Below are 20,434 nucleotides of genomic sequence, written 5' to 3' on the forward strand. Positions count from 1 at the left end.
CTGGAGGAAACCCACGCAGAGACGGGGAGAACATACAACCTCCTTACAGACAGCGACGGGAAATGAACCCCGATCGTTGGCGCTGTAATAGCGTCACGCTAATCGCTACACTACCATGCCGTCCAAAATGCACTTTAAGTATGACACGTATTCTGTGAAACAGATCTCTGTACATGTATGTCAAAGTCAAAGTTGAGTTTATTATCATATTCACAAGTGCATGTATGCACAGATGCAATGATAAACTTACTTACTGAGGTCAGAACAACCACAGTGGTGGATGATAACTCATTGATGGAATTCCAGAGTCTAGATGGGGAAACCCTAACCTATGTCACTCATCTCCCAAATCAATTTCCAGAGCTTTCAGTTTGTGAATGTATTGATGATCATCATAAGTAAATTGCTACGCTGCCAAACAGCTTCAAAAGCACCTCCGATTTTCAGAAAAATGCTTGAATATTGACCATCCAGATAGATCATTCCATACATCGAGGTATTACAAAGGGGAAAAAAAACAGAATGCAGGAGGTAGCATTGCAGTTACAGAGAAAGTGCAGTGCAAGTAGACAAATAAAGTGCGAGGGCCATGTAGATTCACTGATTTAGAAATTATTGGAAGGGATTTACTGGGAATGCATTGGGCAGGAGAATTAGTTTCTGTGTGGGGGGTGAAGGCTGAACATGCCCAGAATATTCCAGTTAAAACAACACTGAATAAGAGATTGATAGGCTGCAATTCTATCACTTCGGCTGATAATGAGCCTGACAGAGCGTCGAAAGGACATAACTTCACCCCCACCACCCATCTTGCCAAAAGCCAACCATGCAGCACTTGCCTAATGCTAAAAGTACTTGTCAGCTTCCAACATCTGTGCCACAGGTCACAGTTCAGGGTCAGAGAAATGAAGGTGGGGACTTGAAGCCCATGAGGAAATAATTCATCTACGCCAGTGTAACTTAATTTGGTCAATTATTGTTTTTCCTCTAATTAAAAAGAGGAAGTTTCCAGATGTTTTTGTTTCCAAGAGACAACAATATAAAAGAACAACAATTAAAACACCACAAAGTATAGAAGTGCTCAGAATGGCACAGGACACATGGATAGTGCTCTCAAACATTTAAATAAAAGAAAATGACCTCAGTGGTCATATGATTCCTCTCATTAAATCAGGCCATGCGAGGCCAAGGCCCTGAGGGGATGAGGGTAGGAGGCAGTCCAGTCACTGGTTAACAGAACTGCATACTTCCACACTGAAATCTAGCTGACTTATTGCAGGAATACTACAATAGAGACTCATATGGAGCAGCAAAAAGAATCCAGTGCCAGATGTAATTGCACAATCCATCAAGTTTTCATACCTCCAAGGCCAGTGTCATTGTACAGTGCCTAAGTCTTTCAGTGTGAGGCAGAATAAATATTTGAAGCTTTCAGTAAATCTTTCGCTGAGAAAATGGTCTTTTGATGAAGAGAAATGTGATAATAATCATTTCCGGGTCATTTCATATCATTCTGGAAATTCAAATGGATACCTTTCAACAATTCCCTAAAATAGGTGGTGGTGTAGATAGTGTAGAAGGTTATAAAAAATTACAGGGGGATCTTGATCAATAAATATGTGGGCTGAGGACTGGCAAATGGTTTTCAATCCAGATAAATGTGAGGTATTGCATTTTGTAAGATCAAGCCAGGGAAGGATTTATACAGTGAATGGTACGGCGCCAGGGAGGGTTGTGCAACAGAGGGACCTAGGAGTGCAAGTGCATAGATCACTGAAAGCGGCGTCACGGGTAGATAGGGTGGTGAAGAAAGTGTTTGGCATGCTGGCCTTCATCAGTCAGGGCATTGAGTATAGGAGTTGGGAAGTTATGTTGCAGTTATACAAGACATTGGTGAGACTGCACTTGGAGTATCGTGTACAGTTTTGGTCACCCTGTTACAGGAAAGATGTTATTGAAATAGTGCAGTAAAGATTTACCAGATGTTGCTTGGACTTGGGGGCCTGAGTTACAAGGAGAGGTTGTTTAAACTAGGACATTATTCCCTGGAGCGTAGGAGGCTGAGGGGTGACTTGGTAGAGGTATATAAGACCATGAGGGACATAAAGAGGGTGAAAGCACATAGTCTTTTTCTCAGGGAGAGAGTGTTAAAAACAAGAGGGCATAGGTTCAAGATCAGAGGTGAGAGATTTAAAAAGGACATCGGGGGCAGCTTCTTCATGCAAAGGGTGGTGCGTATTTGGAATGAGCTGCCAGAAATAGTGGTTGAGGCAGGCACATTAGCAACATTTAAGGGTCATCTAGATAAGGATAGGAAAGGTCTAGAGGGCCATGGGCCAAATGTGGGCAGATGGGACTAGTTCTCTGGGCAACACAGTGAGCATGGACAAGTTGGGCCTAAGGGCCTATCTCCATGCTGTATGACTCTAAGCCATATTTACATATCTGCCACATTTCAGCGTTAGGTGTGTATTAAATTTATTTTTCTCCATGCATCGCTGCTTTAGAACCATTCTGTGGAAATTAATCTATGTTGTTCTAGAGTAACCATTATCGGTCACACCCAGGACAATTATGTTGACTTAGCATAGCAATGGACTGGGATCTCATTAAGATGAGTCCCATGGTTACCTTCTATCATCTGATATCAGTACTTTACAATAGTACTGACTACCCTCTTCCATCCACTCTCCCAAGACATGAACCTCACCATCTGACTGCCCCTGGCCCCAGTAACCCAACTCCCCAAAGTTCCTGATTCTCTCTCCAATGACCAGAGTCCTTGACTCCTGCTGCTCCCAATCCTCTGATGCCTCAGCTCTCTAATACACTGATGTCCACTCCAGGATCCCTCTTTAAAGGTGTCAACCTTTTGATCCTCATATGGAATCCCCTCTAATTCCTCCAAAAGACCCCCTGATCTAACAATGCACCACTTCCAATCCTTTTCTGTCCTATGAAAGCCATGACTCTCTGACCCCCTTGACCTCCATCACAGAGGTTCTAATAGAGCTTCTTATCACTACCTTCTTCTGTTGCTGGATGGTGCAGCTCACAAAGAAATATGCTGCAAGGCTTTGAAAGCGCCTGAAGTTTGTGGTGGTGAGTCTCCAACCAAAACAGTCATTAGCATGCCACACTGCAACTATATAGAAGTCTATAATAGTACACAAGTCTGTTGTAGTGACTGCTGCGTGTTTACTCATTACTTGTTATTTCCCTAATTGGTCAGATTAAATTGTAATGTCACGAGGTACAACAGTTGCATCATTTAGTGGACTTCTGTCCCATCAATGTTTCTTCTTTCGCACCCATTGTGCACTTATCCCTCTCAAGGATTCTATCCACACACTTTCCTTTCACATCCTAAGTACTGTTAATAAAAGAACTGAATTGACCCATCCATTTAATCTCCATCATAGCAAGACTAACTGCAACCATTTCATTATTATGGGTACTCTACTCACCAGTTAACCTCTTGATCAAAAATAAGTGCTCTTGTTTCCAAAGGTAATCAAGCTCCATTATTTGTTGACTAACCCATATTATGACATCAACAGTCCTTGCCTGTCCAAACTAACAGTTCACAGGGAAAAAAAATCAGGGAACCTGAATCATAGAACAATACAGCACAATACAGGCCCTTCAGCCCACCATGTTGTGCCGACCTTTAAACCACACCTAAGACTAACTAACCCCTTCCTCCCACATATCCCCCTATTTTAAATTCCTCCATCTGCTTGTCCAACAATCTCTTCAACTTCACCAACGTATCAGCCTCCACCACTGCCCCAGGCAGCGCATTCCATGCACCAACAACTCTCTGGGTGAAAAACCTCCCTCTGATATCTCCCTTGAACTTCCCACCCATTATCTTAAAGCCATGCCCTCTCGTATTGAGCATTGGTGCCCTGGGAAAGAGGTGCTGGCTGTCCACTCTATCTATTCCTCTTAATATTTTGTATACCTCTATCATGTCTCCCCTCATTACTTCTCTCCAATGAGTAAAGACCTAGCTCCCTTAGTCTCTCCTCATAATCCATACTCTCTAATCCAGGCAGCATCCTGGTAAATCTCCTCTGCACCCTTTCCAACGCCTCCACATCCTTCCTATAATGAGGCGACCAGAATTGGACACAATACTCCAAGTGTGGTCTAACCAGAGTTTTGTAGAGCTGCATCATTACCTCGCGGCTCTTAAACTCAATCCCGTGATTTATAACATCCCATAAACTTTCTTAACTACCCTATCCACCTGTGAGGCAACTTTCAGTGATATGTGGATTTGAACCCCCAGATCCCTCTGCTCCTCCACACTACCCAGAATCCTGCCATTAACCTTGTACTCCGCCTTGGAGTTTGTCCTTCCGAAGTATACCACCTCACACTTCCCCGGATTGAACTCCATCTGCCACTTCTCAGCCCAGTTCTGCATCCTATCAATATCCCTCTGTAAGCTTCGACAGCCCTCCACACTATCCACAACACCACCGACCTTTGTGTCGTCTGCAAACTTGCTAACCCACCCTTCCACCCCCTCATCCAAGTCATTAATAAAAATCACGAAAGGTAGAGGTCCCAGAACCGATCCTTGTGGGACACCACTAGTCACAGCCCTCCAATCTTAATGCACTCCCTCCACCACAACCCTCTGCTTTCTACAGGCAAGCCAATTCTGAATCCACACGGCTAAGCCTCCCTGGATCCCTTGCCCTTTGACCTTCTGAAGAAGCCTACCATGTGGAACCTTGTCAAACACCTTACTAAAATCCATGTAGACTACAACTACTGAACTACCCTCATCAATCTTCCTGGTCACCTCCACAAAGAACCCTATCAGGCTCGTGAGGCAAGATCTTCCCTTCACAAAGCCATGCTGGCTGTCCCTAATCAGTCCATGATTCTCTAAATGCTCATAGATCCCATCTCTTAGAATCCTCTCTAACAGCTTGCCCACCATAGACATAAGGCTCACTGGTCTGTAATTCCCTGGACTATCCCTACTACCTTTTTTGAATAAGGGGACAACACTTGCCACCCTCCAATCTTCCGGTACCATTCCCATGGACAACGAGGACTCAAAGATCCTAGCCAATGGTTCAGCAATCTCCTCCATCGCCTCGCGAAGCAGCCTGGGGAATATTCCATCAGGCCCCGGGGACTTATCTGTCCTAATATTTTCTAACAGCTCCAACACATCCTCTCTCTTGATATCTACATGCTCCAGAACATTAACCTTACCAATACTGTCCACAGTGTCATCAAGACCCCACTCCTTGGTGAATACTGAAGAGAAGTATTCATTGAGAACCTCACCCACTTCCACAGCTTCCAGGCACATCTTCCCACCTTTGTCTCTAATTGGAGCTACCTTTACTCTCGTCATCCTTCTGCTCTTCACGTATGAGTAAAAAGCCTTGGGATTCTCCTTAACCCTACTCGCCAAAGCCTTTTCATGTCCCCTTCTTGCTCTCCTCAGCCCCTTCTTAAGTTCCTTCTTTGCTACTCTATATTCCTCACGAGCCCTATCTGATCCTTGCTGCTTACACCTTATGTATGCTGCCTTCTTCTTCCTAACTAGTTGTTCCACCTCTCTTGTCACCCATGGTTCCTTCACCCTGCCATTCTTTCTCTGCCTCACCAGGACAAATTTATCCCTAACATCCTGCAAGAGATCCCTGAACATTGACCACATCTCCATAGTACATTTCTCTTCAAAAATGTCATCCCAATTTACACTCTCAAGTTCTAGCCTTATAGCCTCATAATTTGCCTTTCCCCAATTAAATATCTTCCCGTCCTCTTTGATCTTATCCTTTTCCATGACAATGATAAAGGTTATGGAGCAGTGGTCACTGTCCCCCAAATGCTCACCCACCGAGAGATCTGTCACCTGACCCGGTTCATTACCTAATACTAGATTTAATATGGCATTCCCTCTAGTCGGTCTGTCAATACTGTGATAGGAATCCGTCCTGGACACACTTAACAAACTCTGCCTCATCTAAACCTTTGGCACTAAGCAGGTGCCAATCAATATTTGGGAAGTTGAAGTCTCCCATGATAACAACCCTGTTATTCTTGCATCTTTCCAAAATCTGCCTCATGATTGGCCAAAGATAGCTAGGGAGCATTGCAGGTGACAACCCAGGAGGGGAAAAGTTGATTATTTGGCTTTTCCCTGTTCGTGTCCTTGTCTGGCTTCAGTGGTCTGAAGAACATCAGCTCTCCACAGCCAGAAAATGGTGGACACAGCATCGACTTACGTCTAACAGAAGAGGGCATCAATCTCCTATTCTTCCTTCAATGACTGACAATTTAAATGTCATCATGGAAAAAAATTTTTGACAATTATTTAATTTTAGAAACTAGGAAAGGCAAACAAGATTATCGTTCCAATGATTCAACATCCTTTACAATAAATTGCTTTTCTATAGAATTCCTCACAAACAAGTTATAGAAAGGAGAACACAAAAATGGTGACCAAGCATGATGGTAGGAGAGGGAAATAGAGAGAGAAGGATGGGCAAAGGGGAGGGGGACTTAAGATGGTGGGATGAGAAAAGGGAATGAGGCTGATATTGGAAACTGGGAAATGGTGGGATGGAAAAACAGAAGAGTCGCTGCGATGGTGACATAATGTATGAATAAGGATTTGAGTGGGGTTTGAAACCAGGGAGTCAGTAAGGTTGAAGGCAAAAGAGACAGCAGATGCTGAAATCTGGAACAAAAAAACCAGAATGCTGGACGAACTCAGGGGTTCAAGCAACATCTGTGGAGGCAAAAGGTGCAAGTCGACGTTTGGGGTCCAGACCCTGCATCAGGACAGTAAAGTTCAGAGAATTCAGTAAATAATTCCAGAACACAGCAGTGAGCAGAATGAGCAACTGGTGAAAGTCAAGTCCATGAAGTGGGAAGCAAAAAGGGGATTAAAGGAATTCTATTGGGATTGTTCTTGTAAAGAGAGACGGAGAAGTAGATGAGCAGAGTGCACAGAAAGAGTCTGCAACTACCAATGACCAAAGATCAAGAACAAGATCAAAACATCTGGATATATAATTAAATGCACGATATTCAGGACAGACAGCAAAATTTTGAGGCTGTTCAAAGTGTGAACAAAGTGGTGATTGGAATAGAGATCATCGAACATTTAAAAACAGACGTGCTTAAGTCACTCTAAGAAGCATTGTAGAACATTACAGATGGATCTACCTTTTATTTGCTTTCATACTGGAGTCATCTTTCCATAGCAGACATTAATCACATGGATGTGTGAAATAATCTTAAAGTCATCTTCTCAAAAGTGGAGTGTGAACACCGGTGTTTTTATCACCCACCTCATCTCAGTTCCTCTAAAACATCTAATTAAGAAATTAAACTTTGCCTATACACCTTTTCCTTAATATTTCAAACACATTTCTTCAACATTTCTTTTGAAAAACCTAATGTGACTCCTTTATTCAAAAAAGGAGAAAGGCAGAACTGCAGGCCAGTTAGTTTACCTGCTATTACTGGCAAGATGCGAGAGTCGATAATCAAAGAGGAAACAGCCACATTTAGGAAAGTCAAATATAATTAAACCTAGTCAATATAGTTTTATGAAAGGTAAACTAACAAATTTGCTCAAATTCTTTGAGGATATAACAGGGAGAGCTGACAAAGGAGAACCTGTAGATGTAGTGTATTTAGATTTCCAAAAGGCATTTGACAAGATGCCACACAGGAGGCTGGTGCATAAATTAAAAGCCCATGGTATTGGAGGAAGTGTGTTCGAATGGATTGAAAACTGGCTATTTTATAGAAAACAGAGTTGGAATAAATGGGTCCTTTTCAGCTGGAAAGTGGTAACTCGTGGAGTACAATAGGGATCAGTTCTTGGCCCACAATTGTTCATTATTTACATTAATGTCCTGGAGGAAGGAACAATATGTAAGGTTTCCAAATGTGCCAATGATAGGAAGATAGGTGGAAGGGCATGTTGTGATAAGGATACTGTGATTCTGCAATGAAATATAAACAGATTGAGTGACTGGACAAAAGACTGGCAAATGGAATTTAACATAGAGAAGTGTGAGATTATGCACTTTGGTAAGAAAAATCAACAGGCAGATTATTATCTAAATGGAGAGAGCTGCAGGTGAGTGAAGTGTAGAGGAAACTACATGTTCTATTGAATGAATCACAAAACACTAGAAGGCAAATGGCATTCTGGTATTCATTGAAAAGAGGTTGTAGTTTAAAAATAGGGAGATTTTGTTGCAATTGTACAGGATGTTGATGAGGCCTCACCTGGAATACTGCATATAGTTTTGGTCCCCTTACCCAAATTAAATATAGTAACATTGGAGGCAATACAAAGGAGATTCACCAGGCTAATTCCTGGGGCAAGAGGCTTGTCCTACGAAGAGTAACTAAAAAATGTGGGCCTGTATTCCCTAAAGCTCCGAAGAATGAGGGGTAACCTTAGTCAAACATACAAGATCCTAAGGGAGCGTGACAGAGTAGACCTTTTCACAAGTGGAACAAGGGGACATTATCACAAGATAAGGGGCTGGTAATTTACTACTGAGGTATGCATAAATTTCTTCCCCAGAGGTTGGTGAATTTCTGGAATTCTTTATCCTGGGGGGTAATGGAAGCTGCGACATTAGAAGTATTTAAAGTGGAAGTGGATAAATATTTGATAGATCAAGGAATAGAGGGGTATGGAGAAATGGCACAGAAGCGAAGTTGAGGACAGCCATGATCACATTAAATGGTGGGGCAGGCTTGAAGGGCCTGATGGCCTACTCCTGCTCCTATTTTTCCTTTGTTCTTGTGTTAAGATGCTGCTCAACAGTGATGATGTCTAAGAAGAAAAAGTGATGAACCCTGAAAAAACATCTGACACTAGTTCCTATTAGCTGCCCTATGTTTGCCTCTTCTGAGGTAATGTGCAAAAAATAATAATTCTTACAGGTAATGTATCATAAAATAATTTCCCTTATTGTCCCTAATTCACAAACCACTACCAAATTATGGCAGATTGGTAAACTGGTTAGCATGCTTTGACCTCAACTATTTCCAATTCTGCTGCAAAAACTGGGGACTCTAAATGTCTACCCTTCCACCCTTTTCCTGTCCAAGCTCTACTTGAATGAGAATTTACAGAAGATGAAAAATTTATAAACACAGAAGAATATTACGATTCTCTATCTCATCAGGCTAGAGATAGCAAACTAATCCCAAAATAGCAGGACAATGTTAAAATGTTTCTCTTTGAACCAGACTTTTGGCTAATGCCATATTGGGTAATATTATAATTCTGTGTAAAGCACTCACTTCTCCAATAGTCCACCTGAGGGATTTGCATTAACCACAATAGGAGTTATATACCTACATCATTCTAAGATGGGGAACATTACAGCTGTATCTACCTTTTATCTGCTTCCACGACTTTATGGATGTGAAATTAAAGACTGTAGCTGTCTGATGCATGAAAATCAGACAATGATCTCTGAAAAAGCAGGAAAAGCCCAACTCTTTTACTTTGGTTTCACGATGGCTTCACTACTTTATTCAGAGTGCATGAGGTGCAATCATGCAAATATAGCTATTCCATTTATACTCATTCCAAATGTGCAGTATGAATCTGGAGCGAGACCTTGACCACTGTAAAGCAAGTCAGACTCCCTGGCTAGGTTTACTCTCACAGCACTTTGGCTTGACATGGAAAGCTAACCTTAAGGGTATCTTCTAAATCCAGGACTCTTTTGAACCCACCTGACAACTTAAATGTTTGGGATTGAGGAGGGATATTCCTTTTACTGCATGCTGAACATTTAGTGGTCTTTCCTTCCAACACTCAGCTTGCACAAAGCACCTTCTTGTAAAGGAGGGTTTTAAGTTCCAGCCAGGAAGTAACCACAACACTGAAACAGAAATCTCCCTGGCTGGAACCCACAGAACCACCAGTGGAAAAAATACGGATCACCGCAAGTTAAACAGCAACATCTCTCTCAGTAAGGTAGATTTTATGTTAGGTCATGACGACTATGCTGTACCTTTCACCAAGAGCAACCAGAAACAATAAGCATGGTTGATTAGATCCCTTGTGAATAATGGAAATGCAAAGCCAATTATAAGTTTAAAATTAGAGCTAACCCATACATAGAAAACTGGAAATTTCACCTGCAACAAAGTTATTAAGGCTAGAACCCATATGAAAATCTCAAAACTCAGATTGCTGAATTTGTCAAATAACTTATTAAACATCACAAAACCAAGGTGGGTAAATGGAGTTAGATACATGTTAGCCTTGTTCTACTTGTGCAGTGGAACAGGCTCAAGGAACCGAATAATCTAATCCAGCTCCTATGTTCTTAATACTTTTAATATCATCATTAGAAAGCAACTGGCTAACTCAATACAATGGAGCCAAATATGGAGGCTTTGGTGTAACAATGGACAGTACAATTAACTACTGAGTCATTATAAGAATAGAAGCAGTGAAATTTCAGTCTTATTAAAAGAGGTGCAGCTATAAGGATCACACTCACCGTGTACAATTCATTCAGGACTTTCATCAAATCTTCATGTAGCTGAACGCCAACCTCTTTACTCTGCATTGGGAAAGAGAGATGGGATAAACAAGATTCAAGCAAGTCATTCTTTCTCATTACTACCATTGGGGAGGAGGTACATGAGCCTGAAGACCCACACTCAACGATTTAGGAACAGCTTCTTCCCCTCCATCAGATTCTTGAAAGGTCCATGAACACTACTTCATTATTCCTTTTCTTTTGCACCATTCATTTATTTTGTAATTTATAGTAACTTTATGTCTTTGCACTGTACTGCTGCCATAAAACAACACATTTCACAACATACAAGTCAGTGATAATAAACCTGATTCTGATTGTGTAAATGTTAGGATACAAGATACCTAAGTGGGCTGATGATTCAAAAACAAGCAAAGCATGCTGCGATGAGGATATTGAGACTCTGCAACAGGATATAGAAAGACTGAATGAGTGGGCAAAACCTTGGCAAATGGATTAATATAAGGAAGTGCAAGGTCACATGTTTCAGTAGGAGAAATCAAAAGGTGGGTTATTATCTAAATGGAGGCAAATATAAGTCTTCTTGTGCATAAAATATAATATTGCAAATACAGCAAGTAATTAAGAAGACAAATTGGCCTTTTTTTGTTGTGGGGTTGGAGTTTAAAAATAGATACACGCTGTTACAATTGTACAAAGTGTTGATGACGCCACACATGTTGGTCCCCTTGAGAAAGCACATATTAGTATCGGAGGCAGTGCAGAAGAGATTCACTTAGCAAATTCCTGGGATGAAAGAGTTGCCTGATCACAAACAGCTAAAGTTAGACTTGTAATTTCTGGTGTTTAGAAGAATGAGGGATGATCTTATAGAAATATACAAGATTCTACAGAGGAAGTCTCTCGAAAGAAGTAACATGGACAGAAGATAAAGGGGCACTTTTTAAAAATTGAGATGCCTTGAAAGTCCTTCTCATAAAGGATGGTGAATCTCTGGAATTCTCTACCAGAAAGGGTTGTGTGGTGTTTAAAGTGGAGGCAGATACATTTTTCAAAGGTTGAGGAATTGAGGGCTTTGTGGAACTGACACAAAAGAGGAGTCGAATCTTGGGGCAGATTAGTCATGATCACATGGAACCAGGTGGCCTACTCCTATTCGTACTTTCTAGTGTTTTACTTCTGGGAAATCCAGATTCCTCTAGTGGCCCATACACAAAAATAAAAGGATGCCTAGAATTTGGCCCAAATTGACAAGCTCTTGAGTTGCTTCATTTAAATGATGACAACACAACTGCAAAGAGTGCAAATCCAGGACTGGACATCTGTGATTAAACAAAAACATGCAAGGGAGAGAACACTGCAAGAGCAAGTAGAGAGGGGTGGGACAGACATAGAAAGTTAGAGAGAGAGAAATTTTAAAGCATCTAAAATTAGAAGGTACAAATTACAGAATTAAAACCAAAATAACCTCTCCAAAATTGTATTCTTACTTAACAAAAAACAAAAACCTGGCACGAAAGCCTTTGACCTGGCAATGAATTTTGAGTGGAATGAAAATCCCTGCCTATTTACCAGAGGAACCACTATCAGTGAAGGGTAGATTAAGAGTAGTTCCTCAGACACATCAGCCTCTTGTTTGGCACTGCTGCTTAGACAAGATGGCATCTGGCAAATGACTCAGTTCCTGACTCCCAAACTTTTTGCACAATCTGCAAATCATGTCACGAGTTTGGTTGAATATCATCCACTTGCTTGGATAAGAGCCAATAATGTTAAAAATGCTCAAAACCATCCAAGGCTAAACAGAAAAGTTACTAAAACAGTTTTCAAAATGCTACTTATGCTTCAAGCTGACAGTACTTGGGCCTGTAAATTATGTATTCAATAGCACAGAAGGACTGGAAGAAAAGCATTTCTGGATGCTGAAGGGCAAATTAGGAATTGATACAATGTTTTCAGTCTCAGCTCTACCCAGCAATGGAAGAATACTGTACCATTGCATGAAAGAATGTTGAGTGTCTGGTTGGGGCATGGGGCGAATTGGCACTCAAAGATAGTGGAGGGAATGCAAAGGTGTGTCAGATACAGGAATGGGATGTATACAAGGTAACAACTCTGCTCAAGCAGCAATATTTTGAGAGAAGTTTGTATTCAAATCAAGGCACATTGAAAATGGAGAATGTAATTTTACTATTTCAGCTGTCCAGCCCTGAGTGAGATATTGCACAAGTAAATGCAGAATATAAATTGCACAACTTTGCCTCAAAGTTAGCTTTTACCTTCTCCTACTCTGTGACCTTTGTACACTCTGTGTTTTTTGTTTTTGCTCATCTTTAATTGCCCTTGTGAAGATGGTGAAGATTGTCTCTGTGGGGTTCCTCCGGGTGCTCTGGTTTCCTCCCACATTCCAAAGATGTACAGGTTAGGAGCTGGAAGGGTGGTGACACTTGCAGGCTGCCCCCAGCACATTCTCAGTAGCGCAAAAGGACGCATTCCACTGTCTGTTTCAATGTACATGTGACTCATAAATAAATATCTTATCTCATCTTATCACATTCATGAACTGCTGTAGTCTTTGTGGTAAAGGGCTGCACCACAAGGTGGGCAGGAAGCTGTGATATTTAGATCCCACAATACTGAAGGAGCAGCTACATATCTTCAAGTCTGGATAAGAGGTGCATGCACAGGAACGGAAATCTGATTTTGGAATGGCATGCTTAACATGCATACAATTGATGTGCTAATGTTGTGTCTTTATGGATGATTATTTGGGGCTCTCTACCCTGCAGCTCTACACTAACTGAGTAAGAAATTTATAGGTGAATACATTCATGTGCCTTCTACCCTGTCTTTCTAGTTAGCAGAAGCCATGGGTTTGCAATGTCATTTGGTGAATTACTGCAGCACATTTTGTTGATGGTACAGACAGCAACTGCGGCACAGCAGTGACTGAAATACTAAGTGTTTTTATAGCATTAAGAACTGGGTGGCAGGAAGCCAGTTACTTGACCCTGGATAGCATTGAGCCTTTTTAGTGCAGTTGGACCTACAATCATCAAAGTAAGTGGAGATTGTTCAGTCACAGTCCTATCTTGTGTATTGCAGATGGTGGAAAGGCTTTGGATTTAGAGACTGTTCCATTAACTACATGACAACTTATTTGTGGCCCAAGGGTCAGTGTCAAAAAAAAAGGCAAATTTGCTCTAGAAGCCAACCATAATCTGCCACAAACTCCTTGCTGAAAAGGGTCCCTCAGCCAAATTGAAAGAGACTCTCATCTCATTATTATGGGGAAGGATTCAAACAGAGGTGAAAGGACTAAGAACCCAGCCAGAGCACAACCCAGTCTCCAACAAACTGCATCCTTATGTTTAATACAGGCATATGTGTTTGATCTGTTTCCAAGAGCAACAGGGTTTAAATGAGGATTTTCCCAAGAAAAGCAAAAGCTATATTTCAATAAAGAGCATGGGGTAGGAGCTGGGATTGATAGAATACAGACACCAAGAGTCAGCAATTCCCTTGTTTCAACTTCCTTTTTCGTATCCAGAAGTCTGAACAACTTCTCCTTTCAGTTTGAACTTCTTGTGAATAACCAGTGCAACATCTGCAGAAAATTAATGCAGAGCAGGGGCCCTGCCAAATGTGGAGCACCAACCATTGGCCTATGTAAATATGGGGTTTCTAATCACATTCAACAGTTCCCTTTCAGTGCAGTATATTGTAATGTGATTTGCCTTATCATTGTTGCAGTGTGCAATCATTCTACTTGGCTCCTATATCAGATTATCTGGTATTTTAATTTTGGTCTTTGAAGTTTCATATAACAATTGTATATTTCTAACAATGTTGAAAGTTCTCAATGTATAAATATAAAAAACAACCTTTCTCTTTGGGAATGAAGGGTTGTTTCGCTAACTGGAGTCTCAAGTTATAATTTTAGAGATCTTTGGGTGTTTGTATTCCTACTTTTTTATCTGTTAGGAGCCTCTGTTTATTCAATAGCCCCATTTATAGCCTGTGGGTGGCAGGATATGGAAGGATGCACTAGGAATGGTTTCAAATGTCCTATAGAACCTAAACTGTCAACTCCCAAGAGGTCTATTTACCAAGCTTCATCAATAATAATATTTATTTCCTGGTATGACTAACTACAAAGCAATTGACCTGGGAATGAATTAATTAGCAGTAGCTTAAGTAGTTGAATACATTCTTCTATACTGTATGCTTCATGTAGAGATTTTCAACAGGCAGATGAAAGGTAAAGATGAGTGCCGATGGTGACACATTTTTATTAACTGCTTCTGAATTATGTGAAGCTTAATTTCCAAGGGTCACTGGACTTTCTCTCTCCTCTACTCAGTGATGCTAAACCTTATTACAGAACTCCTCATGCTACTAAAACTGATGTCACCTGCTGCTGCACATACCAGCAACCTTCTTCATGTAAGCAATACTGCAATTTAAATTATCTGGTCACAGTCAATATGCAGTGTTTGGGAGCTTGGTATACACAATTTTGGGGTTGTGTTTCCTGTATAAAAGTAGAGACTACATGTCCAAAGCACTTAATTGGCTGGAAAGCTCTTTGAGACACCCTGAGGTTATGAAAGATACTATAAAAATGCAAATTCTTTCTGACCTATCACTCTATTTTTAGCAGATCATTTCAGAATCTTTTCTATTCACAAAGCAAAGTATGGTTATTGAATTCTATTGAGGCCATTGGATTTGTAGGTCACATCAATCTATGTTCATTTCTGTATAAAAGTAATAACCATAAGAGACTGTCCCAAACCAGCCCCAGGTCATTTGAACCAGTTCCTATGAGGGTTTATTGCGCACAAGATACACTTGCAGAACTCTACCAATCAGAATCTAGCTCCAATCAGAGCTGTCAATAAAAAAAAAGACTATTCTATCCTCAGCTTTTTTTCCTTGCAAGGGCAGACCAGCCTCATTTATCCAAATAGCTCTTCCCCTGGAACTGTAAATTATGCAGGTGGAGCAAAACCTCTAAGAAATTTATGGTTATGAACGGACTGAAACAATGAAACCGTATTGCCCAGGTGAAGGAGATCCCACTTCAGATTTAGAAGTGATCTATTATCCATCAGTTACTGAAGTTGTTCTCATTTTTATTAATATTTCAGGCCCTTCAAGCCACTTTCAGATGATATAGTCCTGATAGTCAAGAGCTCAGTCCCACCAGTTCTTGCCCATCATCTACAATTGGGACTCCTTGAGTAGAAACATGTATGGACCTGACATTTTTAATCTAATAAGCAGCTGCATGTTAACTTTGAGAAGAACATGGCAGTACTTCCTTGACCACATGTTATGGTCATGCTGATAACAGACTACTTCCCTGCATTTTTTGGCAAGTGTTGACATTGTCACTACCTCAAAACATTTAATGGTGGTGTTTGCTGTGATTGAAAATTTACAAAGTAGAAACAAAGTCCCAATGCCATAGTGTCTAAGTAGAGAAACAAAGGACTGCAGATGCTGGAATCTAGATGAAAAACACTGATGCTGGAGGAACTCAGCAGGCCAGGCAGCATCCGTGAAGAAAAGTGGGCAGTCAACGTTTCGGGTCAGGATCCTTCTTCAGTACTGAAGGAAAGGGGAAACCCAATAAATATAGGAGGGAAAAGCAGAGCAGTGATAGGCGGACAAAAGAGGGGAGGTCGGGTGGGCACAAGGTGGTGATAGGTAGATGCAGGTAAGAGATAGTGATAGGCAGGTGCGGGGGACGAGGGGAGAGCAGATCCACCAGGGGTGGGTCAAAGGTAAGGAGGGAAAAAGGGGGGCAGAAAAAAGAGATAGGCTAGGAAAGGGAAGAAAAGAAGAGGTATGGTTGGGGGTGGGTGTGGGAGAATTCAATGTTCATGCCATTAGGCCGCAAGATTCCAAGACAGAAAATGAGATGCTGGTTCCTTCAGTTTGCGCTTGGAATTCTCCTGGCAGTGGAGGAGGCCGAGGACTGACATACTGTATTTGTGATAGTGTGGGAGGGAGGGTTGAAAGGGGACTGACAACGGGGAGATGTAGATCGTGGTTATGGATAGAGCACAGGTATTCTGCAAAATGGTTACCTAGTCTGCATTTGGTCTTGCCAATGTAGAGGAGGCCACACTTGGAGCACCAAATACAGCAGATTATGTTAAGGGAGGTGCAGGTGAATCTCTGCCTCACCTGAAAGGACTGTTTGGGTCCCTGGATGGAGGTGGTGTAGGGGCAGGCGTTGCACCTACGGCGGGGGCAGTGGAAAGTTCCTGGGGTGGGAGCAGGATGGGTGGGGGAGGAGGGGTGAACTATGGAGTGGCAGAGAGAGCGATCCCTGCGAAAGGCAGAAAGGGGTGGGGAGGGGAAGAAATGCTTGGTAGTGGGGTCCCGTTGGAGATGACGGAAGTGACGGAGAAGGATGTGCGGGATATGTAGGCTGGTAGGATGAAATGTGAGGACAAGGGGGACCCTATCCCTGTTGGGTTTGGGAGGGGTGGGGGTGAGAGCAGAGGTGCGGGAAATGGCAGAGATATGGGTGCAAGCTCTCTCGACCACAGTGGGGGGAAGCCATGGTTAGTGAAGAAGTTGGACATCTCGGATATCCTGGAGTGGAAAGCCTCATCATGGGAGCAGATGCGGCAGAGACAAAGAAATTGAGAAAAAGGGATCATGTCCTTGCAAGAGACAGGGTGGGAGGAGCTGTAAACGAGGTAGCTGTGTGCATCAGTGAGATTGTAGAAGATGTCAGTGGATAAGGAATCTCCTGAGATGGCGAAGGAAAGATCGAGGAAGGAGGGAGAGATGTCAGAGATAGTCCAAGTGAATTGGAGAGCAGGGTGAAAATTTGTGACGAAATTTATGAAACTGTTGAGTTCCGCATGGGTGCAAGAGGTGACACCAATGCAGTCATTGATACAGCGGAGAAAGAGTTGAAGAATGGGGTGAAGTAGACTTGGAATAGAGACTGTTCAATGTAGCAAACAAAGAGGAAGGCATAAGCTGGGGCCCATGCGAGTGCCTATAGCTACGCTCTTTGTCTGTAGAAAAGTGAGAGAAATCAAAGTGAAGTTGTTTAGGGTGAGGACAAGTTCAGCCAGGCAGAGGAGAGTGTTAGTGGAAGGGGACTGGTTCTGTCTCTGGTCAAGAAAGTGGAGGGCGGTGAGGCCGTCATGATAGGGAATGGAGGTTTATAGGGACTGAATGACAAAGTAAATGTGTCTAAGTAAATGTGTGTACTTTGCAATTTGTCACAAAGCCATGTAAGTAGTGGACATCAGGCTCAATTCATAGTCTGTGCTCAGTTTGTCAGATCTCACTCAGAAGTGGGAAAGTCAAATGGAAGGAATTACATATGGCTGCAGCGCCACTGTTCTCAGCAGATAAGATGAAAAAAAATAATCAGCTCAAATTCCTATGTCTAATCACTCTGAAGTCAGCCTTTCTAGAAAATACAGACAGACAGGATTTTATTTGAAAGTGAGCTCCCACCTCCTCAGTGTTTACTTATACATGAAGAGTTTTTGACAGGGTGGGACTCTGATGTCAAAGCAACTGAAATGAAGTCCAGAAGCAGGGAAAGATTGAGGGAAACAGGAAAAAACCACCAAGTCCCAACTTATTCTTTGCATCCGTCAAACACACCTGGAAAGGTCTGTCACATTTATTCCATCCTCTTCCATTTACTCTCTAAAGAACAGCAGGCATAACACTTTCATGTGCAGAACATATGAATTATTTCTCCAACAATCCAATTTAAAACGGAACTTCATAGCTTGAAAACAGGCGGTGCACTGAAGAGATAAACATAGGAATTTCTCCTGGTGTTTATCTAATGTTAGTAACCAACCAGTCATAAAACCTACTTCAGCTTTGAGACCTACAACTCCATGTTAACAGACTGAGAAAATAAGGAACCAATTAAATAGGATCAGAATGGATAAGATGCCTGCTTAACTTATTAAATTCTGGTAATTAGTCAATTCCTCTTAACCATTTAAAAATTATTTTTGGATCCTGATGAATTTCTTAAAGTTGCATGAATTTTACACTGACTGAGGTTTGCTGGCCTTTGTTGGATTTTTATTGTTGGACCATGCTTTAACTTTAATATTCAGAAGTCAACGAAAGACTACTATAAAAATGACATGCAATTACTTTTATTCGACATCCTTTTCTTTGTATTCTTTCTACCTTGTATCTAACTTCATAATTTGAGTCATTTGATTGTGTTCAACACTGTTCTCGTTCTTATTGCAGATCTCATACCTTGCTATATTCATGATATCTGCCCTGAAGTAAATAGCCTTATAAATTTTCCAGCTTTCCTTTTTTTGGTCAACTATGAAAACATGGTGGGAGAAAACTTGTGACTTTAGATAGCTGGTATCAATGTCCTGGTGAACTTTAATACCTGTCACCCTGTCTTCTAAACATTTAGCATCTTTCTCACAGGCAGGTCCAGCTTTCCTGCAATCAAAACTCATAAAAGTCAAACTTTGGCTCATTCAAAAAAAAAGATAAATCAATAATTCACCAAGTAATTGATGGGCCTCCTCTACCACTGGCGCACTGTTTTTTTTCGATATGTTCCACCTACAGTATTCACTGGTAGAAGAAAGAATTTTAACCCAGAAAGAGTGTCAACCAGTATACCTTCACATCACTGCCAAACAGCTCCAATCCTAAAACAAGCTGCCAAATGTGCAAGCAAAATACATAGACCAAGTGGGCCCCAACATTGGGTTGAGCTCACAGTTTATACCAGAAATGCTGGCAAAATTTAATAAATAGACTCAGTGGCCTACGACTAATTAGGCACTGGAGAGAGGGATAAATACAGGTTCAGAATCAGATTTATTATCACTGACATATGATGTGAAATGTTGTTTTGCGGTAGCAGTACAGTGCAAAGACATAAAATCTATAAATTACAAAAATAAATAAATTGTGCAAAAAAAAAGGAATAATGAGCTAGTGTTCATGGATCATTCAGAAATCTGATGGCAGAAGGGAAGAAGCTGTTCCTGAATCGTTGAGTTTGGGTCTTCAGGCTCCTGTACAGGCTTCAAGATCAAAACATATCTACTTGAAACTGTATAGTATGCAAGTACTATACCAGATTACTATTTAAGTCAATCAATAATAAACCTAATGTCGGAATAGTTGGCCAACACACACTATGAGGAGTCATAAAATGAGAAATGTTCACTTGGGCAAAGCACTGTGGGGAAGTTGGAGGGTATGGTGTGCAGCAGGAAAACTTTATGGAGCCCATATCCAGTTCGAAGTTACATTCAGAGCAGGGTTGGGGAAAGAAGAGTATGGAAGTATCTTGCATTGTAGACATTGCACCAAAACAGAGCCAGACTGGACTGGACAGGAAAAATTCATTTCTGAGAACCAACAACATCCAAAGGAAGATACTCACCTTTTTGAAGAGGCGGACAGAGTCATCACTGATCTGTGAAAAGCGGGGGATGATATTGGTCAAGTAGATATCACTCAGTGTGGTGTGGTCCTTGCTCTCCCTCCTGACCTGGTTCAGCAGCAAATACCAGCAGTTCACAGGAGACAGAATGTTCTGGTCCTTCCTGTAAAGCATAAGGTAGTCAGAGGAAGTAATAAAGGAAAAGGATAAAGAAAAAACTTTTGTGCAATACCTCAACTCACTCAACCAAAACATCCCAAGAGCTGTAGAATTACTCAACACTTTTATCTATGCCAGCACCATTTTGCACAGAGCAAGATTCCACAAACAGGAATTACAAAAAAAACATTAAAAATTAGATGCTGCTTGCAGAAAGAACTTCACCCTAGACATTTCTATTTGGTTTATGCTAAGGGATCTTTTACAGCATTTGAATGTCTGAGAGAAGTAGACAAGC

At 41.5% G+C, this 20,434-nt stretch overlaps 1 protein-coding gene across 2 annotated transcripts in view; it reads right to left on the reverse strand.

The window, feature by feature from the left end:
• srgap2 (SLIT-ROBO Rho GTPase activating protein 2) overlaps window positions 1-20,434 on the reverse strand; it is a 161,207-nt gene that overhangs the window by 51,026 nt on the left and 89,747 nt on the right. For both annotated transcript variants that reach the window (XM_052034531.1, XM_052034530.1), the window contains 2 exons: window positions 19,978-20,140; window positions 10,539-10,601 (listed from right to left, as the gene is read on the reverse strand). In XM_052034531.1, the coding sequence (XP_051890491.1) occupies window positions 10,539-10,601; window positions 19,978-20,140 (226 nt within the window). The remainder of the gene's footprint in view (window positions 1-10,538; window positions 10,602-19,977; window positions 20,141-20,434) is intronic.

Source organism: Pristis pectinata, chromosome 20, assembly GCF_009764475.1.
Source record: "Pristis pectinata isolate sPriPec2 chromosome 20, sPriPec2.1.pri, whole genome shotgun sequence".
Taxonomy (NCBI): Eukaryota; Metazoa; Chordata; class Chondrichthyes; order Rhinopristiformes; family Pristidae; genus Pristis; species Pristis pectinata.